The sequence below is a fragment of the Dama dama genome, chromosome 10, assembly GCF_033118175.1.
Source record: "Dama dama isolate Ldn47 chromosome 10, ASM3311817v1, whole genome shotgun sequence".
NCBI classification, from domain to species: Eukaryota; Metazoa; Chordata; class Mammalia; order Artiodactyla; family Cervidae; genus Dama; species Dama dama.
Genome location: NC_083690.1, coordinates 19,974,977 through 19,998,166, shown reverse-complemented (window position 1 = coordinate 19,998,166; position 23,190 = coordinate 19,974,977). Strand labels below are relative to the sequence as shown.

General features: G+C 41.3%; 1 protein-coding gene across 1 annotated transcript in view; it reads left to right on the top strand.

Annotated features, from left to right (window-relative positions):
- DNAH3 (dynein axonemal heavy chain 3) overlaps positions 1 to 23,190 on the top strand; it is a 240,635-nt gene that overhangs the window by 71,322 nt on the left and 146,123 nt on the right. The window contains exons 21-27 of the mRNA XM_061152967.1: positions 2,404 to 2,518; positions 5,505 to 5,621; positions 7,052 to 7,231; positions 7,912 to 8,048; positions 11,157 to 11,358; positions 13,247 to 13,339; positions 17,894 to 18,004. Of these exons, the coding sequence (XP_061008950.1) occupies positions 2,404 to 2,518; positions 5,505 to 5,621; positions 7,052 to 7,231; positions 7,912 to 8,048; positions 11,157 to 11,358; positions 13,247 to 13,339; positions 17,894 to 18,004 (955 nt within the window). The remainder of the gene's footprint in view (positions 1 to 2,403; positions 2,519 to 5,504; positions 5,622 to 7,051; positions 7,232 to 7,911; positions 8,049 to 11,156; positions 11,359 to 13,246; positions 13,340 to 17,893; positions 18,005 to 23,190) is intronic.

Here is a 23,190-nt window from a genome sequence, read left to right as displayed (position 1 = left end):
TTTGATCTCTGAGTCGGGAAGATCTCCTGGAGAAGGGAATGGCTACCCACTCCAGTATTCTTGCCTGGAGAATTCCATGAACAGAGGAGGCTACAGTCCATGGGGTCACAAAGAGTCAGACATGACTGAGTGACTAAGTGCGTTTGGATAAGGTCAATTTGATATACTTCATGGACTGCCAACCTTATTAATCCCTTCCTGCAATTATCTGCATAATCATAAGTCATAAGGCACATTTCCTAGCATTTTGTCTTATTTAATTATACCAAAACCCTTGATATGGGCAAATGGGGACTGAAGGCCTGTCAAATGACTTGGTCACAACCATACTTCCAGCCTATTTGTCCCATACTCATCTGGGTTGACACCTGCCTTTATTATTCTCTATATGCTCGCTCATTTTAGTTGTGTCCTGAGAAGGTCACATTTAGGATGGTGACTGTGCTGCTGAGGTGTTCATCTGGCATTATCCATGCCTCTTCTACTTCCCTATATGAGGCTAAATTTGGGTTTTCAGCTCAATTCAGTTGCCCTGTTTGGCTGACCACATGTTAGCAGTTCTGTTGCTCCTCTGATAGAGAGGGCAGAAAGCACACAGTTGGGGAGGAAGAAACACTGGATTAGGAGTCAGAGGAACTGTGTCTAGACCTGGTTCTGGCACTCCGCAGCTGTGTATGTGGCTTTGGACATGTCACTTGCTTCCTCTGGGCTTCAGTTTGCTGAAGTGTAAGTAAAGACCAGATGCATACAATGAAAGACAGTGCTGAGGCAGAAAGAATAATCCCTCCTTTTCCCTCCAAAAACTTTGTTTCCCAGTTCTTCAGTCACACCTGTATTTAGCTCTCCTGAAGAAAGAAGAAAAGAATTTATCTTCTCCTTCTCTCTCTATGTCCCTCTTTCTATGGAACAGAGGGGCTGTACCATGGATGGGCCTAATGCATCAGGAAAATAGCAGATATGTTTTTAAAAAGTATGGACAGAAAGTGGAGACAAAGCCATTGTATAAATTAACAGAAGTTCTAAGATCTGAATAAGAAGTCAATAATAAATCGAACCTGTGTCTCTTAAGTCTCCTGCACTGGCAGGCAGGTTCTTTACCACTAGTACCACCTGGGAAGCCCAATAATTCTGAAGTAAATAGGAATAATAAGGAGTAAATGACAATGGGATAAAGGTCTTGTTTTAATGCTTAAACTAGTGGTTCTCAACTGGGGATGCCCACCCCCAGGGGATACTTGGCAATACCTGGAGACATTTTTGGTTGGTGCAACTGGCTAGGGGTGAGGACTAGGGCAGTCAGCTACTGGTATCTAGTGGGTTGAGGCCAAGGATGCTACTAAACAGCCTGCAGTGCCCAGGACAGCCACTCACAACAAAGGATATCTCCCTGTACTAGTTTTCTAGTGCTGCTATAACAAATACCATAGTCCGATTGGCTTAAACAACACAAATTTACTTTCTCACAATTGTAGGTTTGAAGTCTAAGATCAAAGGGTTTTTTTTTTTTTTTTTTTTTGTGGGGGGAAGGGCTGAGGATAGGGACTGAGGGCTGGGATTTGGTTTCTTCTGAGGCCTCTCTCCTTGACTTGCAAATGACTGCTTTCTCCCTGTGTCTTCACATGATCTTCCCTCTATGTATATATCTTAATCTCCTCTTCTAATAAAGATACCAGTCATTGGTCCAGTGGCTAACACTTCACGCTCCCAATGCAAGAGGCCCAGGTTCAATCCGTGGTTGGAGAACCAAGATCCAACATGCCACAACTAAAGACCTGACCCAGCTAAATAAATAATTTTTTAAAAAATGATACCAGTCATATTGGATTGGACCCACCTTAATGACCTTATTTTAATTTAACTACATCTTTAAAGACTTATTTGGGCTTCCCAGGTGGCACTAGTGGTAAAGAACTCACCTGCCAATGCAGAAGACATAAGAGACGTGGCTTCAGTCACTGGTCAGGAGGATTTCCTGGAGGAGGGCATGGCAACCCACTCCAGTATTCTTGCCTAGAGAATCCCATGGACAGAGGAGCCTGGCAGGCTGCAGTCTATAGGGTCACACAGAGTCAAACACAACTGAAGTGACTTAGCACACAAAGAACTATTTATGTCCAAACGGGATAACTTACATTATGAGGTACTGGAGGTTAAGACTTTAATATGATTTTTGGAGAGATACAATTCAGCCTTTAATATAGCCCCAACAGTCAATAGTGCCAAGGGTAAAGATACCCTGCAAAACATTGGAGATAACTGGTAAATATTCGAGTAGGATGGTAAACTTTTTGTTAAAATTAAAGGCTTTTTAAATTTCTCTAATGGCTGAGCTTGAAATTTCTCCTTTGATGTATTTTTGATGCCTCCTCTGTTGATGTTACTACCATTCTGTCTCCTCTTTAGACTGGAGCCCATCGGTGCAGCTGCCAGTAAGGAGTACTCCCTGGAGAAAAACTTGGAGAAAATGAAGTTAGACTGGGTTAACATGACGTTCAACTTTGTGAAGTACAGGGACACTGTGAGTCTCAGTCCAACAGTTCAGCCCCCTGAGAGCAGCCCATTTATTATGTAGTAAATTACAGAAGGGATTCATTTCAAAATTGCAAGAGAACTCAAGGAAGAAGGATCTCTAATCTGTCTTAAAATTTTTTATTGATATATAATTGACATATAACACTTGTAAGTTTAAAGTATACAATGTGTTGATTTAATACTTTTATGTATTGCACTGATTACCATCCAATATGATTACCATTAACACCCCTGTCATGTCACATACCTATCCTTTCCTTTTTGTGGTAGGATAATTAAAGTCTAGTCTTAGCAGCTTTGAAGTTTTTAATATAGCATTGTTGTCTATAACCACTATGCTGTTGCATTAGATTGTTTCCTCCTATCTGCCTTCCTGTGCCAGTCAGCCTTCATTCCAGACACCATGGAGGGATGCATTTTCAAATGAGAAAGACCTTTTAATTCAGAGCAGCAAGCTTTCTGTTGAAAAGGAGCTGAACAGCCTCCTGAATTAGCATCTCCCAGGGAAGGCACCCCAGTTCCCTCAGAAATATAACTGAGGTAGACAGTGCTCAGCCATTCTCAAGTGTTATTAAGTGCAGGAGTCACTTGAGAGTCTTTCTAAAGTGCAGGTTCTGATCCAGCAAGTTTAAGCTGGGTCCCAAGGTTCTGCAATTCCAGCAAGCTCCCAGGTAATTCTGAAGCTGTGGTCTCTGGACCACATTTTGAAGAGCAAGGCTGTACACTTTCTTTTCACTGGCGCTTCTAGAAAATATATAAGTTCATAGAGTGCATAAACCTGAAGGGTATGCTCAGCCATCTTCAGAGGCTGGCTTGCTCCTGGGGTGGGCCATGGGAAGGAGGGCTTCACTGCTTAGGTGAGGCAACAGGCAGAAACTCATACACTGCAGGCCATTGGCTCTTTAAGTAGTGCTTCTCAACCCTGGTACTCTTTCTGGTCACTCAGTTCCAATGTGCGTGTGTTGGGAGTGGCTGGGGAGGGTTCCCACACTACCATGCGGTACATGACACCAGCTGGGTGCCTTACAATTCAATTCAATTGTAAGTAGACACTATCTACCCAGAGATTCCATAGGTTAAGACTACAAGACTGCCAGTTCCCCTCACCCCCTACTTCAGATGCCAGTCTCAAGCCCAGGTTATCTCCTGTGCTTCTGACGGACCAGCTGTAGATTGGAGGTCCCTCCTTGGGTTCATTTAATTTGTTAGAACTCAGAGACAGTTTACTTAATAGATTACTGGATTATCATAAAAGGATATAGGACCCAGAAACAGCTAGATGGAATAACTCGGGCAAGGTATGGGGAGGTGGTGTGGCACTTCCATGCTCTTTCTGAGCATGCCACTCACCCAAATCTCATGTTCACCAACTCAGAAGCTCTCTGACCCCTCTCCTTTTGAGTTTTTATAAAGGCTTCATTACTTTGGCATAATTGACTAAATCATTGGCCATTGGTAATTGAACTCAGTCTCCATCCCCGTTCCCCTGCCAGGAGACAAGTTGGTGGACTAAAAGTTCCAACCCTCTAATCACAGGGCTGACTCCTGACAACCAACTCCTCACCTAGATGTGGTACAAATTAAGAAAACAAAATTCTCATTAAGAAAACAAAATCTCTGTCATCCCTTAGGAAATTCCAAGGGTTTTAGGAGCTGTGCCAACAACAGGGTCAGAGGCCAAATATCTGCCTTACTATAAATCACAGAATCACTCTGGCCTGGGATTCTGTATTTTTAAGGCACCCCTGACTTTTCTAAAGGGCAATGTGACTTGAGAACTAAAACCCTAAAGGCTCTCATACTTCCCCCTCTCCAGGCTGCATGTCATCCTTTGTGACTTCTTTTCCTCTTTCTCTCAATGCCTTGATTTCACTTGATTAACAACTGTAGACAAGTCAATGGAAGGGAGGAGAACTGGGGGCCTCTCCCAGCAAGACCAGGCCAAAAGGTGTTACGTGATCTGATTGGATTAGATAGTTAGAGGCTTTGGGGCTGAGTTGAGGAGTTAAGCTGAGGAACCTGACAACAGCTCAGTTACTTCTGGCTAGTCTTCAGAGTTTTTGATTGAATATAGACAATGGTCAACAGCAAAATGAGAATCAAGGTACCACTTTATTAAATAGCTGGACACACCTCCCACTACAGAGCTACTGGTAAAAAGTGGATGAGAGAATATATCCTAGCTCCAAATTAACCACCCAGATGTAAGCCTGAAGGAAGTGAAAACAGTAAGAAAGACCAGACCTACCACAGGGGGACAGCCCCTATCAGCTTGCTTGCCACATGGCCCAAGAAGAAAAGTCCATGTACAAGGGCTAACTTTTAAGACATAGTAACCCTAACTACTAGTAAAATATGCCAAATAATTATTTAGTCAGAGGTTCCCAAACTTTCTTGGTTCATGGTGCTCTTGGTATCTGAGTACTTTTAAAATGATTCCCTTCCCCAGTCCAAAAGAAATACTTAACAGCTTTGCTTATGAAGTAACTGAGTTCAGACAACTTAAATATTTGTGCCCCATCAACTTAATAACTGAAAAAAGTACATATAAATTAAAAGAAAATATTTGTATTTTACTTGAAAATAACTGAAGTTGTTTGCTGTAGTGCCCTGGGGCACATGGTTTGGGAATCAAACCTAATCTAAGCAGATTAGCAGTTGATTCTACCTGAGGGAGCCAGGAAAACAAGTGAACAGAAAATCAGAAACACAGAGAAGAGGGCAGAACTTTTTCTCCCCCAGACAGCTGATACTAGTTGCAGATAAGTTTGGACCATATTTGATTTCTGCAAAGGAGGTAGAAAAGTCTTTAAGAATATTTTCAAAGTAGAAAATAGAAAACTGTCTCTCCTGTAAGACTTAGTGTCCCAGAGAGGTGGAGATCTGAGCTGTGAGTCCTTTGGGGATCAGTATAAAAAGTTGTGGCAAAGAGGTCTTGTGATTTTAACAGGGTGGGTCATTTTTATTTGCAGGATACAAGCATCCTGTGTGCAGTTGATGACATTCAACTGTTACTTGATGATCACGTGATAAAAACCCAGACCATGTGTGGCTCTCCATTTGTCAAACCAATAGAAACTGAATGCCGGGTAAGAGGAAATGAGATTGAATGTTTTGTGATGGCCCATTAGCTCTGAGTTTCTTCGAGGAGCAGAACATTTTTGTTTTTACTTTTTGACCATACCATGAGGCATGTAGAATGTTAGCTCCCCAACCAGGGATCTAACCCATGCCCCCTGTAGTGGAAGCGTGGAGTCTTAACCACTGGACTGCAAGGAAGTCCTAAAAGATGTTTAAGTTCAATTAAAAAGAAAACCCACTTTCTCTTGATAAAAAGCAGCAACAACAAAAGACTGAAAGTATTAGCCACTCAGTCATGTCCGACTTGTGATCCCATGGACTGTAGCCCAACCAGGCTCCTCTGTCCATGGAATTCTCTAGACAAGAATACTGGAGTGAGTTGCCATTTCCTTCTCCAGGGAATATTCCCCACCCAGGGATTGAACCTGGGTCTCCCACATTATAGGCAGGCTCTTTACCAAGTAAGCCACCAGGGAAGCTTATAAAGACTGAAAGCAATAACCAAGTAAGTCTTTGTAACAATCTGGCAGTCTGAGCTTTTTTGACAGTCAGCTAAAAGAGAAGATAAGTGTTTTGAGTGCACCAAACAAAAATACTTTTGGAAAGTATCTTATCGGTTTTAGAAATCTAGACTGTACACTACTGGAGGTTAGCCTCCTTTGATCATTGTTTGTAGAAGTGGAATAGGCTAAGGACATAGACTGGAGCCAGACTGTCTGTGTTCAAATTCTGACTCTGTCTCTTACTGGTTGTGTGACTTTGGACCAGTTACTTGAATATGTCAGTTTCTGCATCTGTAAAGGAAGCTTTATAATAATGTCTCCCTCTTGAATCTGTTGGATTAAATTGGTTTTCACATACATAAAACACTCGGACCATCATTTGGCATGGAGTAAGCCTTAAAACTATTATTGTTATTGTTGTTTTTTAAGATGACCCTCAAAATCATGATTTTTTAAATTCCTTTTTAGGCTTTTATTATTATTATTATTATTCCTTTTTAGACTTTTTAAAAAATTATTCTTTGTTTTTTTTTTATTATTCCTTTTATTATTCCTGTTTTTTTTTTAATTATTCCTTAAAAAGTTAAGGTGAATCTTAACTTTTTAACTATCTCTTTCAAGATGCTTTCCAGTGTAAAGTTTTTAAACAAGCTTGTAGCAGAGCTGATGCTTTCAGTTAATTAGCAGCATTGTTGTTGTTGTTGTTGTGATTATTCCACTAGGAACTCTGTAAGGATAAGGAATCTTGTTTTCTCTTTCATTGCTGTATCCACTTTGCCTAGAAGAGTGACCAGGACATAGGGGTCACTCAGTAAGTATTTGTGGAACAAATGAATGACTGAATAAGTTAATGAATGCATCCATTTGTTTAGCCGGTGGGTCTGTGATGCATAGGGGCATGTTAATGATTCAGATGTGAAATGCTAAATTTGCAGAAATGGGAAGAAAAGCTAGTTCGTGTGCAGGAAATTTTGGATGCCTGGTTAAAGTGCCAAGTCACTTGGCTGTACCTGGAACCAATCTTCAGTTCAGAGGACATCATAGCCCAGATGCCAGAAGAGGGCAGGAAATTTGCCATCGTTGATAATTACTGGAAATCACTTATGTCCCAAGCTGTGAGTTTTCACTCCCTAGCACATCTCACCATCGGGAATGTGGGATGCCATGTAGATGTTCCTCATTATACAATCCTACCATGTCCCTTGAAATCTAGAAGTAAACTGGATTTTACCTAAGCTGATTTTTGCAAATTCAATATCTTTATAGTTTTTTAATTTCTGGTTATTTGTTATTAAAAATTCAAACATGGGAATAGGAAATATTAAAATTAGTGACCTTTTGAAGTCCCAAATTTGTAGAGTTAACTATTTAAATTTGGATAATTTAGCTCCCATTCCTCATGAGATATAAGACTTTATTTGTTACAGGATAATGTAATAAAACTTATAAATCGAGAATAATTTTAGAATTCAAATAATTCGCTATATTCAGTTACTCAGTTATTTAACAAATGTTCAAGGGGCCGGAGCAGACTAGTATAGAATATCATGGTCTGAATTCCACAATCCCAGTAATAAAAATATAATTGTCTTTGTTGCTTTTAGGTGCTCAACCCCACCCCATTCAGTCATGACCAGAGCAAAAGGGTATTGTTATGAGTGGTCACCTTTGTGGGATTAGGAGGTGATTAGGCTAGGAGGGTCATTAATTGATGCACTAGTCACACACTCGTTACAGTAATCAGTCTCAGAATCTGGGAACCCCTTGATGATTATCACCTTTTTATGGAACCCAGGTGAAAGATACCAGGGTTTTGATGGCAGCGGACCAGCCGCGGATGGCTGAGAGACTTCAGGAAGCCAACCTTCTGTTGGAGGACATCCAGAAAGGGCTGAATGATTACTTGGAGAAGAAGAGACTATTTTTTCCCAGGTATCTAATATTCTCTTGTTTGAATTTGCCCTCTTGACCCATATATTGGTAGAATTACATTTTTTTTATACTGAGAGTTGGCTTCTACTCATCTATTCCATGAGCTTCTTTGATGGCTCAGTCGGTAAAGAAACCACCTGCAGTGTGGAGACCTGGGTTCAATCTCTGGGTTGGGAAGATCTCCTGGAGGAGGGCATGGCAACTCACTTCAGTATTCTTGCCTGGAGAATTCCCATGGACAGAGGAACCTGCCTGGCTACTACCATCCATAGTGTTGCAAAGAGTTGGATACAACTGAGCGACTAAGCATACACACACATCTATTTCATATTCTCTAGAGGTTTTCCATTCCCCAAGAGACAGCTCTCAGGGGTAAGGCATGTCTTCATAGTCACTATTTAAAGTGAGGTTGGATGGACACCGGGATTCCCTGGTGGCTCAGATGGTAAAGCATCTGCCTGCAATGTGGGAGACCCAGGTTCGATCCCCAGGTTGGGAAGATCCCCTGGAGAAGGAAGTGGCAACCCACTCCAGTACTCTTGGCTAGAAAATTTCATGGATGGAGGATCCTGGTGGGCTACAGTCCATGGGGTCGCAAAGAGTTGGACACGACTGAGCGACTTCACTTTTGAATGGACACCAGTGGAGCCATTTGGTCATACACCCAACTAGGGGGATATAGTACTCAAAAGCCTGGACTTGGGAGTTAAGCAGACCTCAGTTTGAGTCATTAGCCACATATGGCTATCCAGCACTTGAAATGTGGCTAGTGTAACTTAGACAGTAAAATTTTAATTTATTTAGTATTAATTTTTTAAAGGTAAATAGCCACATTTGGCTAAGGGCTTTAGTGTTGTTTAGTATAGCACAGATAGTGAAAAAAACCTTGACTTGGAAGCACAAAACTTTAAGAGGAAACCTCTGAAATATGAGCTTCCAATCATATACCCACTAATGTTTTTCCTAATAAAAATATGAATAATAGCCAACATTAATACAGTATTTACCATATGCCTGGTCACCACTTTAAGTGCTTACACATATTACCTGATGTAGCCCTTATAATAATCCTATGAAGTTGCTAACATTGTTTTTACCCCAATTTTACAAATGAGGAAACAAAACTTGCTGAAAAGCATAAGACTGGTAAATGGACAAATTCAAGTAGTCTGGATAAGACACTCAGTTATTTAAATTCTCTGAGCTTCATCTTCTTCCTAAGTTAATTAACTACATACACAAAGTATCAGTATTTCTTTGTGTATTTTTATGGAATAAAAGTAAGCACTCTCAGAAAAGACTTTGAAAATGCTCTTGATAGTCACATGTTTTAAATGAATTTTATCTTGAAAATACAGAGTGCTAAATAATATTTTTAGTTTTAAATTATACAAATATACTAATTATTACTCTTATGGCCATTGAGCCTTATTCGTTATCACACATGATGAATCCATAGAGATCACCTATTTGAATTTCACTTGGGAGTGGGAGAAATTGACATCCTAATTAGATAACAGTTAGTCAACCAGCCAACAAATAATTATTGAGTTATTCCTATCCATTCAGGGGCTTCACTGGTAGCTCAGACGGTAAAGCGTCTGCCTACAATGTGGGAGATCCAGGTTCGATCCCTGGATCAGGAAGATCTCCTGGAGAAGGAAATGGCAACCCACTCCAGTACTCTTGCCTTGAAAATCCCATGGACCGAGGAGCCTGGTAGGCCATAGTCCATGGGGTCGCAAAGAGTTGGACATGACTGAGCGACTTCAATCAATTCAATTATCCATTCAGTATTACAGTTACAGTGTGTTAGTTTGCTTTGCTGCGTAACAAGCACCTCCAAACTTAGAAGTTTAAAACAGCAACTGTTTACTGAGCTCACAATTCTGTGCATTGGAAAACTAGGCAGAGCTCAGCTGGGTAGTTCTTCTGGCCTCATCAGGGATCACTCATGTTGACCACAGTCAACCGGCAGTCCGTGGCCTCAATCATTTGTCTGGTGGTTAGCTTCCTGTTGGCCAGGGCAGCAAGGATAATTGGGCCAAATGTCTTTCAACCTCCAGAAGGCTAGCCTGGGTTTATTCATATGGTGATGGTTGCAGTGTTCCCAAGAGCAGCGAAAGTTGAAACTTCAAGGCCTCTTGATGTCTAAGCTTGAAACTAGTGCAAATTCACATCTTTCAAAAATCTATTGGCCAAAGCAGGACTCAGCCAGCCAAGTTTCAAGAGATGTGAAAACAGACTTCACCTCTTGAGCAAAGAAGTTACAAATATTGTGGCCTTTTTGTAGATAGTGAAGGACAGAAAAGCCTGGTATGCTGCAGCCCATAGGGTCACAAAGGGTTGGACATGACGTAGCAACTGAACAACAATACATACAGTGAAAGCTGTCATTATATGACCTTTCCATTACTGAACTTAAAACCTAGTGGTTACTGTAGAGGTTTATCCCTAGCACATTTTCTGAAAGTTTGCTGTCCCTGCCTTTAAGGTCTAAGCAAGAGAGTGAAGCTATCTTATTATCTCTAATATAAAACATGATAAAGCCCTCTGCACATAAATAAGCTCATTATTAATGTGCACTTATCTTCCACCTGTAACATTTTCTGAGAATAAGGAAAGATAAGGAAGTTTTCTTTCCTCCTGCCTAGTAGTTCTCAACACTGATTGCACATTAGAATCAGCAGGGATTTTTAAAAATATAAGATCCCAGATCAGTATTGGAATCTCTGGGCAGTGGAACCTTGGCATTGAAACTTTTTTTCCCTAAACTCTGCAGATGATTCTAAGCTGTAGACAAGGTTAAGAACCACTGCTCTGTTTAGATGTCTTTCAACTGATACCAACTCCTCACACTCAGCCATATAAAACCCACATATACCAGTTTTCATCTTTTTTTTTTTTTCCTCTGAGTCAAAACAGTCTCCAGTCTCTATGCCCTAGATGAAAAATGGTGAAGGGGAGTTGGCCTTAGATAAGGCCCTAGAAGTAGCTGGTGTTCACTAGAGTGTCATCTACCTGTTGGGGAGTATTATTTTTGTTGGGAATTTGTTGGGAAGCTCTTAGAAGAGATTCCAGTAGCCATCTTGCTTTGCTTTGAAATAGGTTCTTCTTCCTATCAAATGATGAGCTGCTGGAGATATTGTCAGAGACAAAGGACCCTCTCCGGGTGCAGCCACACTTGAAGAAGTGCTTTGAAGGAATTGCCAAGCTGGAGTTTACAGACAGTCTGGAGATTGTGGGCATGATCAGCTCAGAAAAAGAAATCGTTCCATTCAAACAGAAAATCTACCCAGTTCAAGCCAAAGTAATTCCATTTACCCATTTTTTTATTTCTTTTCTTTATAACAGCAAAACAGAGAGAAGCAGATTATATGTTGGTTAAGCATTTAGACTCTGGTTTCAGACTGAGTGTGGAACATTTAGATCCCACAACTTGATGATGGGGTAACTTTGGGGCTTCCCTGATGGTTCAGCAGATAATGAATCTGCCAGCAATACAAGAGACACAGGAGATGTGGGTTCGATCCCTGGATCAGGAAGACCCTCTGGGGAAGGAAATGGCAACCAATCCAGTATTCTTGCCTGAAAAATCCCCTGGGCAGAGGAGCCTGGCAGGCTACAGGTCAATGGGTCGCAGAGTCAGACTTGACTGAGTGACTAAGCACACAGCACAGCAGACTTTGGGGAACTAACCTTTCTGGGTCTGCTTGTTCATCTCTAAGATGGAGATTATACTGCAAGTCACATGGCACCCTAAATTTGTGGAAACATTTCAACAAAACTTGATGTGGAGACAGTAGCAGGAGCCAGATCCAAGCAACTAATACTGTTTAAATCCCCATGAGCAGATCCAAATTCAAAGAGATCCAATCAGATCAATAAACTGTTCAGTAGGGGCAGGTGTTTTTAAAGGTCAATAATACATCATGGATTTAATGCCATTTAACTCACATTTTTCATACATATGCCCTTATATAACGAGTAAAATGTAAGTTACTTCCACTCTTGCTGAACTTGACAGCACCTCACAGTAGAAATAGACTAGCATTCTTGGCCTTGCTTGGTAGACCATTTTTGCCACCCACACATTTAAGTTTCAGCAACTAGGAATCTCACCTTAGAACCAAACACCAGCTAGCTTACAAGCACTTGAAGTCAGCAGGTAGAGTTACCTGAAATTCTAACACTGAATAATATGCTGCACATTCTAATTACTTGTAGAAATTTTTAAAAATCCATTTGCCCTGGTTGCGTCCCATACCAATCAAATCAGAATGTCTGGGAGTGGGGTTCAGGAATCCATAATTTTTAAAGAACTCCAGATGATTCCAGTGCTCAGCCAAGTTTGAGGACTGCTGGAATAATGCAAGAATTAAAACTGTTCAATTAGAAATGAACAATTTATTTTATGAACTTGTCGACTAAAAAAAAAAGTACCACCTAAAAGTTGAGTTCTGCTTTATTCAGCGTACATTCTTAGGACGTCAAGTTAGAGAGACAGCATCTCAAGTAAGCCTGAGAAAACTGCTGGAGGTTGGAGAGGAGCCAAGATATTTAGGAGTTTTGCAACTTCTGAATGTCAAAAAATTATTGTTAATGAAAGAAAACCAGATATCACAAGTTAAGGAATTTAGTGCTTTTCTATGTACGAGAAGATGCAAGAGTCTGTGCTCACTGAAATCAGTCCTTTGATATCCACCTCAGCTGTCTGGGGCCAGTATCCTGTGTTTTCACATCCTGAGTTTCCTCAAGCTGCACCCTTGGAGGTGACTGCAGCTTATAGGCAGGTATTCTTTGCCTCCTTCCTGAGTTCCCTCAGGGATCACCTTCAGCGGACACGGCGTGGCTGCAATTGCTGGTGGCTGCAACTTCTTTTATTTAGTGACATGGCAGGCAATGTCTCATTTCTCAGTCTGAAGTATAAATGTGTCAGTTGTCTCCTAAGAAGTTGTCTTTCAGAAGATGTGGAAGAAATGTGTGTTAAAAAGTCTCTGTTGTCCCTGTTTTGAAACATACACTTCTGAGAATACAGTAAATAAGTGTAACCAGTAGTTAAAGAATATTGGCTTGAAGGTGTACAGACCTTTGGCCTCCCTCCAGCCCTTTGCTGAGAGAAAGCTGGCTTCTGCCCATGGTCCCTCCCACCAGGCTTGGTTAACTGTCACTGCCTGTCTGTCTGTCTCAACCTGCAGGGCATGGTGGAAAAATGGCTCCAGCAGGTGGAACAGATGATGCTTGCCAGTATGCAGGAAGTTATTAAACTTGGGATTGAAGCATATGTCCAGGTAAATGAAAACTGAGATACACAGGCCAGGGTGTTGGTACACCAAGAAAAATTAGGGGGACAAGGTTAAATGGAAGCCTGTCTTCCACTAAAACCCATCCCTCTCCTGATAAGTAACACCTGACCCCTCTGTGCCTCTTTTTTTTTTTCCCTATAAATCCTGGGGCAGTATATATAGTTCTGAACACGAAAGGTTTACAGTTATAAGCAGCCCATACCAGTATATCCTATGAGCCGGAACCCTTTGATTGCTGTGGGCCAGTCCTTTCTGTGAAAATAATTGATGGCAAGAGGTTTATTTAGAGCCCCTTCCCAATTAGGCATCCCCTCCCCTAGGTTTTTCATTAACATTACACATGCCCTGTTTACTTTTAAAAAATTGCATAATGTGAAAATTGCAAGTTAAGTTTTATTTGGGGCAACAAGAAGACTATAGTCTGGGAAACAACACTTCAGATAGCTCTGAGAAATTGCTCCATAGAGGTAGGGAGCAGGTAATTTTGGTGAAGGGGGAATGCATGCAATCAAGCACATATTTTTTCAGGTTTCTGCTAGTCACAAGGAGCACTCGTCACTATGAAGGGTATTAGTGCTTTTCTAGATGTAAAGAGATGTAAGAATTGAGCTAATAAAAATGGCTTCTGTGTATACTATCTAGGGTGAAACAGATCACCAGCCCAGGTGGGATGCATGAGACAAGTGCTCGGGCCTGGTGCACTGGGAAGACCCAGAGGAATCGGGTGGAGAGGGAGGTGGGAGGGGGGATCGGGATGGGGAATACGTGTAAATCTATGGCTGATTCATATCAATGTATGACAAAACCCACTGAAATGTTGTGAAGTAATTAGCGTCCAACTAATAAAAAAAAAAAAAAGGGAAAAAAATAAATAAATAAACTATCCTCCCTTCTCCAGCTCTCAGGAAAAAGTCCCACTTGGAATATCTGTAACATTTCAGTATATATGTCATACAAAATGACACTTGATTAGAGATTTTTTTTGACTGTCCATTATTTGTCTCATCTATCAAGCTAGACTGCAAAGTACTTAAGAACAAAGCTTAGGTCTTCTCCTTCTTATATATTCTCCATAACACTTGAAATAATCTTGGGCATATGTATTGATATTCTGAAAAATTACTGGAAAAGCAAATGACAACTAATTTATTAATAAACCAATAAATATCCATTTAAAAAAAAAATGGCTTCTGAAAATGTCTGTCTGAAAACCTGTGCTGCAAGTTTTTCTCAGAGCACAGAGTGCCTCATTTCTGCTCTCCACCCTGAACTCCTTTTAGGGGATGTTGAAAATCAGCAACTGCAGCAGCACATGATTTAATCCATATAGAGGTAGATGGCAAGTGGCAATTTGTAGTTGACACTCCAAAGGGCACAACTCATTTAGCTCCCAAAACTTTAGGTGACTTGTGTAACAGAAGGCATAAGGGAAAAGAGCCTGTCACAATTACTCTTATGTTTAATGTTGGCAGACTAGATCTTTCAGTTCAGTTCAGTTGCTCAGTCATGTCCAACTCTTTACGATCCCATGGACTGCAGCATGCAGGCTTCCCTGTCCATCACCAACTCCTGGAGCTTGCTCAAACTCATGTCCATCCAGTCGGTGATGCCATCCAACCATCTCACCTTCTGTCGTCCCCTTCTCCTCCTTCCTTCAATCTCACCCAGTATCAGGGTCTCTTCCAGTGAGTCAGTTCTTCATATCAGGTGGCCAAAGTGTTGGAGCTTTAGCTTTAGCATCAGTCCTTCCAATGAATATTTAGGAGTGATTTCCTTTAGGATTTAGTGGTTTGATCTCCTTGCAGTCCAAGGGACTCTCAAGAGTCTTCTCTAACAGCACAGTTCAAAAGCATTAATTCTTCAGTGCTCAGCTTTCTTTATAGTCCAACTCTCATATCCATACATGACTACTGGAAAAACCATAGCTTTGACGAGATGGACCTTTGTTGGCAAAGTAATGTCTCTGCTTTTTAGATTGCGTCTAGGTTGGTCATAGCTCTTCTTCCAAGGAGCCTCCCAGCAGGAACCTTCTGTAAGCCTCTTATCCTTATCCATCAGAGGGCAGACAGAATGAAAACCACAATCACAGAAAACTAATCAAGCAGATCACACAGACCATAGCTTTGTCTAACAATGAAACTATGAGCCATGCCATGTAGGGCCACCCAAGACAGATGGGTCACAGTGGAGAGTTCTGACAAAACATGGTCCACTGGAGAAGGAAATGGTAAACCACTTCATTATTCTTGCCTTTAGAACCCCGTGAACCCTTACGGCAGAAAGCGAAGAAGAACTAAAGAGCCTCTTGATGAAAGTTGACAGAGGAGAGTGAAAAAGTTAACTAGATCTTTAGTCTCCTCTATTTTAAGTGTTTCTCACTTTGAGGCCCCCACCCCTACCCCCGGGACTTTTTCCATTAAAGAAAGGAATATTCAATTAACACCTTCCCACTGATGTACCCAGGACTGACACTGTTGCCTCTCTCAGTAGTATTTGTATTGTAAATGGAAAACCAAGTCCTTTGTCCCCTGATACATTATAAATCAAAAATTAAGTTAAAGAAAAATGGCTACCTACATGAAGTTATTTCACACAGTTGCATCTATAGCCAGACAAGTTTTTTCTGTAAAGGGCCAGATGGCAAATGATTTTCACTCTGCAGTATACACCAGTCACAACTATTTATCCTTGCCTTTGTAGTGCAAAAGCATGCTTAGATGATAGGTTCAACAATGGCCTGACTGTGTTACAACCTAACTTCAGACATGGCTCTCAAGCCATAACTTGCCTATCTGTGGATAATTTCTATCTATCTACAGAGAAGTTTAAAAAAGTTGGGGGATGTCATGGCTATGAAAATTGTGGGGCAGTATTGCAATATTATGTAGCTATCAAAAAGAGTAGTTATATAAATACTTTTTGAACAACACCTTGATAGATGGGGGCATTAAAAAAAAAAAAGAGTTATTGATTGAAAAAAATGCACAACATTGAAAAGAGCTCCATTTCCATAGTCCTTTCTGTCTCAGCGTAGGAAAAAAACTCAGCAAGAAGCAAAGTGATAGGTAAAAAGTGATTTATTAGAATAAGATGCTTGTGAGGCTTACAAGTGGGCAGGCAAGAGGATACCAAGAACCTACAGGGAAAGAGCCCAAGAATTGGGCTCATAAAATCATCTTCTGAAAACATCTATCTGAAGACCTATTCTGCCAGTTTTTCCCAGAGCGTAGAGTGACTTATTCCTGATCTCCACCCTGAGCTCCTTTTGGAACAGTGTTGAAGGTCAGCAGCTGCTGCAACTCATAATTAATCTTTGTAGATGTAGATGGCAAGTACCAATTTGTAGGTGATGGAATTAATGAAATTGTTGGTGAGGATCCTTTTCTTTTTTATAAAATTCAGGGAAGAAGACATAAATCATAATCAAAGAAAAAGTGGGCAAAGGAAGAATTTCTTTGTCTTTTTTAAGTAGACATTGTGCTTCCATCATGAGCTTCTCCTTCAAGTTGGGCAGGGGAGTTTTCTTGTCCCTACGTGACCAAGCTAGCCCCACAAATTATTGTTTTTTATGCATGCAGAGAGCATGGCCTAGGGGTCGCTAACGCACTGAGTTCACTGGGAAAGATGTGGCTCTCATGCCCCCATTGTTTTATTGTCTGGGGGCATGTCTCATGCTTCTGTTGCATGGTTTTGTTGCTAAACAAGCTGCTTCCTCTTGTAGTGAAGCGAACCTGCTTTCTTGCATACTCATTAACTTACAGAGGTCTCCCATATTTATCCTACTTACAATCCCCTAGTGGGATTAACTATTTAATCACCTACTTTGTCCCTGTACTCTATCTCTGTTACTGTGAGAGTTGTGAGCTAAGTTTTATTGGGGCAAAATGAGGACTATAGCCAGAAGACAGCATTTCAGACACCTCTGAGAAACTGCTCCAAAGAGGTAAAGGAGGGAAGGTCCGTGTATATGTGATTTTGGTGAAGGGGGAGTATGCGCAATCAAGCACATTATTTACAGAAGCTTTTTTCTAGTCTCATGAAGGTTACTGCTAATCACAAGGAGCAGATACCACCATGAAGGATTTTAGTGTTTTTCTAGATAAGAGGATTTGCAAGAATTGGGCTCATAAAATCATCTTCTGAAAATATCTATCTGAAGACCTATTCTGCCAGTTTTTCCCGGAGCATAGAGTGACTTATTCCTGATCTCCACCCTGAGCTCCTTTCGGAGGGGTGTTGAAGGTCAGCAGCTGCTGCAGCTCCTAATTAATCCTTGTAGATGTAGATGGCAAGTGCCAATTTGTAGGTGATGGAATTAATGAAATTGTTGGTGAGGATCTTTTTCTTTTTTATAAAATTGAGGGAAGAAGACATAAATCAATAATCCCAGAAATGTTAAGACTTGTATGTAACCTTTGAGGCTGGGGATGACTTTTGGTTTTGTTGAGGGGATAAGATCGTGGTGGATATTTTAGGAAGTCAGTTTAAAATCACCCAAGATGAACTGACCCTGCAAACTGCCCTCCTGCACTTTCCCAGGTTCCGCGTAATCAATGGGTCTTGCAGTGGCCTGGCCAGGTGGTTATCTGTGTCTCCTCCATCTTTTGGACCAAGGAGGTTTCCCAAGCCCTGATTGAAAAAACCCTACCGGTAAGTGAGCCTGTCATGAAGCTTATAGAGGAGATTTAAGCTAGATTATTATTTGAATGACATATAATTAGAGTGCCATTTTTCTAAAGAAAAAAGAAACAGGCCCTTGGTGTCACAGAAGTCAGGGTTTTCTTCAGGACACATGTCTGAAATTAGGACTATCCTCAAGTTCTGTAGTGCAGGAACTCTCACATTTCTTCCTAGATAGAAATTCTAGGCTAAAGGATCTTAACTTTTATCAGCCTTTCCTTCCAAGTGCCAACCTGGCAGAATTTCTACCAACAGAGACCTCTTCATCTTTTTCCTGTGCCAAGAAGCCACCTGGCCCTGTTTTCCTCTCTTCTTCCTCCACCATATCCCTTTTCACCACCCCCAGTCCAACACTCACCCACCTCTAGCTTTTTCTTCAGCTTTCTCTTGAAACCATGAATACTCAGGTCCTGCTTATCTTCAGATCCAGACACACATATTTCCCCTTAACTCTGCTACTAATGCCTATACTTGAGAGTTCAGGACCTAGATGGACTTGAGTTCAACTTCTGATACCTTCACCTGTTAGCTATGTGACCATGGGCAAGTTGCCTAACCTGAGTCTCAGTCTCCTTGTCTATAAAATGAAAGGAATTATACCACCACACCTTACTACTGTTAAGTGAGATGCCGGTAAGTTATTCAGTGTTAAGATCATAGGTTATAAACCCCACAGGGAAAAGGTCGTGTCTGGTTTGCTCATTATTATATCTCAGGGGGTTATTGCACTGCCAAGTAGTTGCTTGATAAATATTTTTTGACTGAGTAAATGGTAACCCCATTCCCAACATTTTTACCATGGTGTAATTTTCTATGATTATCACATCAGACTTCCTGTTATTCCCCCTATATAATATGATTATCTGGGAGCCAGAATATATTTTAATTTGCTATATTTTGCTTTATACATTAAAATTAGAACATTAGTATTTGACCAAGTTGCAATTTTTGGCAAGGGAAGCATGGGATCATGGGGGAGGGATCATGGGGGAAGTCGAGGCAGGAGCAGGGTAGTAACCAGCACCCCAGATTCCTAGCACAATGGGGCAGGAGTCCAAAAAGCAATGCGCACACCCCTCTGGGCAGCCAGGCTTGCTGAGCCTGGATAATAATGTCGAGGAACTGGAGGGGAGGGAAGGAGGGTCCAGAGCTTGACCAGCAGTGGGCCATGCAGGCAGCAGATTGTCCCCAGGTTGGCCAGCAGCAGAAGCAAGGCCAGGGAGCCCTCCACTCCTGGGCATCCTCCAACCTTGGCTCTAGCCTTCTGTAGACCCCACTCCTAACAACTCCAGCAGGGCCTTGGCTCCGCCCCCCAGGCAGCATATCGACAGACACCCTCCAGCCTGTGCAGGTCTACACACTAAACATGGGCCAGCAGTGGGACAACCAGGGCCCCAGGCATCATCCAGCTCCATGGAGTGGCTGAAGGGCATGTCCTTGCTAGTCAAGGCCTGATAAAATATGGTACCTTGGAGAAAGGAATGGCAAACCACTTCAGTATTCTTGCCTTGAGAACCCCATGAACAAAATGAAAAGGCAAAAAGATGACTCTGGAAGATAAGCACCCCACCTCCCCCAGGTCAGTAGGTGTCCAATATGCTACTAGGGAAGAGTGGAAAAACAACTCCATAAAAGAAGGAAGAGGCTGGGCCAAAGTAGAAATTTCATTCAATTGTGGATGTGTCTGGGGGTGAAAGTAAAGTCCCATGCTGTAAAGAACAATATTGCAAAGGACCTGGAATGTTAGGCCCATGAATCAAGGTAAAGTGGATTTCATCAAGAGGGAGATGGCAAGAGTGAACATCAACATTTCAGGAATCAGTGAACTAAAATGGATGGGAATGCATGAATTTAATTCAGATGACCTTTATATCTTCTACTGTGGGAAAGAATTCCTTAGAAGAAATGGAATACCCCTCATAGTCAACAAAAAAGTCCAAAATGCAGTATTTGGATGCAGTCTCAAAAATGACAGAATGACCTCAGTTCATTTCCAACAAACCATTTAACATTATAGTAATGCAAGTTTATGCGCCAACCACTGATGCCAAAGAAGCTAAGTTAAAAAGTTCTATGAAAGAGGGTGTGGAGAAAAGGGAACCCTCTTACACTGTTGGTGGGAATGCAAACTAGTACAGCCACTATGGAAAACAGTGTGGAGATTTCTTAAAAAACTGGAAATAGAACTGCCATATGACCCAGCAATCCCACTTCTGGGCATACACATCAAGGAAACCAGATCTGAAAGAGACAGGTGCACCCCAATGTTCATCGCAGCACTGTTTATAATAGCCAGGACATGGAAGCAACTAGATGCCCATCAGCAGACCAATGGATAAGGAAGCTGTGGTACATATACACCATGGAATATTACTCAGCCGTTAAAAAGAATTCATTTGAATCAGTTCTAATGAGATGGACGAAACTGGAGCCCATTATACAGAGTGAAGTAAGCCAGAAAGATAAAGAACAGTACAGCATACTAACACATATATATGGAATTTAGAAAGATGGTAATGATAACCCTATATGCAAAACAGAAAGAGACACAGAAGTACAGAACAGACTTTTGAACTCTGTGGGAGAAGGTGAGGGTGGGATGTTTTGAAAGAACAGCATGTATATTATCTATGGTGAAACAGATCACCAGCCCAGGTGGGATGCATGAGACAAGTGCTCGGGCCTGGTGCACTGGGAAGACCCAGAGGAATCGGGTGGAGAGGGAGGTGGGAGGGGGGATCGGGATGGGGAATACATGTAACCCCATGGCTGATTCATGTCAATGTATGACAAAACCCACTGAAATGTTGTGAAGTAATTAGCCTCCAACTAATAAAGAAAAAGAGAAAAAATAAATAAAAAGTTCTATGAAGACCTACAAGACTAACACCAAAAAAAAGATGTCCTTTGCATCATAGGGGACTGGAATGCAAAAGTAGGAAGTCAAGAGATACCTGGACTAACAGGCAAGTTTGACCTTGGAGTACAAAATGAAGCAGGGCAAAGCTAACAGAGTTTTGCCAGGAGAACACACTGGTCGTAGCAAACACTGTCTTCCAACAACACAAGAAATGACTCTACACATGGACATCACCAGATGGTCAATACCGAAATCAGATTGATTATATTCTTTTTAGTTGAAGATGGAGAAACTCTGTATAGTCAGCAAAAACACGACCGGGAGCTAACTGTGGCTTGGATCGAACTCCTTAATGCCAAATTCAGACTTAAATTGAAGAAAGTAGAGAAAACCACTAGCCATTCAGGTATAACCTAGATCAAATCCCTTACAATTATACAGTGGAGGTGACAAATGAATCAAGGAATTAGTTCTGGCAGACATAGTGCCTGAAGAACTATGGACAGAGGTTCATAACATTGTATAGGAGGTGGTGACCAAAACCATCCCCAAGAAAAAGAAATGCAAGAAGGCAAAGTAGTTGAGAAGGCCTTACAAATAGCTGAGAAAGAAGAGAAGGGAACGGCAAATGAGAAAAGGAAAGATACAGAGTTCTAGACAATAGCAAGGAGAGGTAAGAAAGCCTTCTTAGGTAAACCATGAAAAGAAATAGAGGAAAGCAGCAGAATGGGGAAGAGTAAAGATCTCCCCAAGAAAACCGGAGATACCAAGGGGAAATTTCATACAAAGATGGGCACAATAAAGGACAGAAACAGCAAGGACCTAAGAGAAGGAGAAGAGATTAAGAAGAAGTGGCAAGAATACACAGAACTGTACAAAAAAGATTTTAATGACTCAGATAACCACAGTGGTATGGCCACTCAACTAGAGCCAGACATCCTGGAGTGTGAATTCAAGTGGGCCTTGGGAAGCATTGCTACCAACAAAGCTAGTGGAGGTGATGGAATTCCAGCTAAGCTAGTTCAAATCCTAAAAGATGATGGTGTTGAAGTGCTGCACTCAATATGCCAGCAAATTTGGAAAACTCAGCAGTGGCCACAGGACTGAAAAAGATCAGTTTTCATTCAAATCCAAAAGAAAGGTGATGCCAAAGAATGTTCAAATTGCTGTACAGTTGCACTCATTTCACATACTAGTAGGATTATGCACAAAATCCTTCAACCTAGGCTTCAGCAGTACATGAAGTGAGAACTTCCAGATGTACAAGCAGGATTTAAAAAAGGCAGAGGAACCAGAGATGAAATTGCCAATATCTGCTGGATCATAGAAAAAGCAATGCAATTCCAAAAGCAATATCTATTTCTGCATCATTGATTATGCTAAAGCTTTTGACTGTGTGGATCACAACAAACTGTGGAAAATTCTTAAAGAGATGGGAATACCAGGCCACTTTACCTGTCTCCTGAGAAACCTGTGTGCAGATCAGGGAGCAACACTTAAAACAGGACATGGGACAACGAACTGGTTCAAAATTGAGAAAGGAGTATGTCAAGGCTGTATATTGTCACCTGCTTAGTTAACTTATATGCAGAGTACATCATATGAAATCCCTGTCTAGAAGACTGGAATCTAGCTGGAATCAAGATTTCTGGGAGAAATATCACCAGCCCTCAGATATGTAGATACTACTTTAACTGCAGAAAGTGAATAGGAACTAAAAAGCCTCTTGATGAAGGTGAAAGACCAGAGTGAAAAAGCTGGCTTAAAACTCAGCATTCAAAAAACTAAGATCATGACATCTGTCCCTGCCACTTCATGGCAAATAGATGGGGAAAAAATGGAAAGAGTGACAGACTTTATTTTGGGGGACTCCAAAATCACTGCAGACAGTGACTGTACTCATGAAATTAAAAGACGCTTGCTTCTTGGAAGTAAAGCTATGGCAAATTAGACATAGCATGTTAAAAAGCAGAGACATCACTTTGCCAGCAAAGGTCTGCATATCAAAGCTATGGTTTTTCCACTGGTCATGTACAGATGTGAGAGTTGGACCATAAAGAAGACTGAGCACCAAAGAATTGATGCTTTCAAATTGTGGTGTTAGAGAAGACTCTTGAGAGTCTGTTGAACTGGAAGGAGATCAAACCAGTCAACCCTGAAGGAAATTAACCCTGAATATTCTTTGGAAGGACTGATGCTGAAGCTGAAACTCCAGTACTTTGGCCACCTAATGCAAAGAGCTAACTCATTGGAAAAGACCCTGATGTTGGGAAAGATTGAGGGCAAGAAAAGAAGG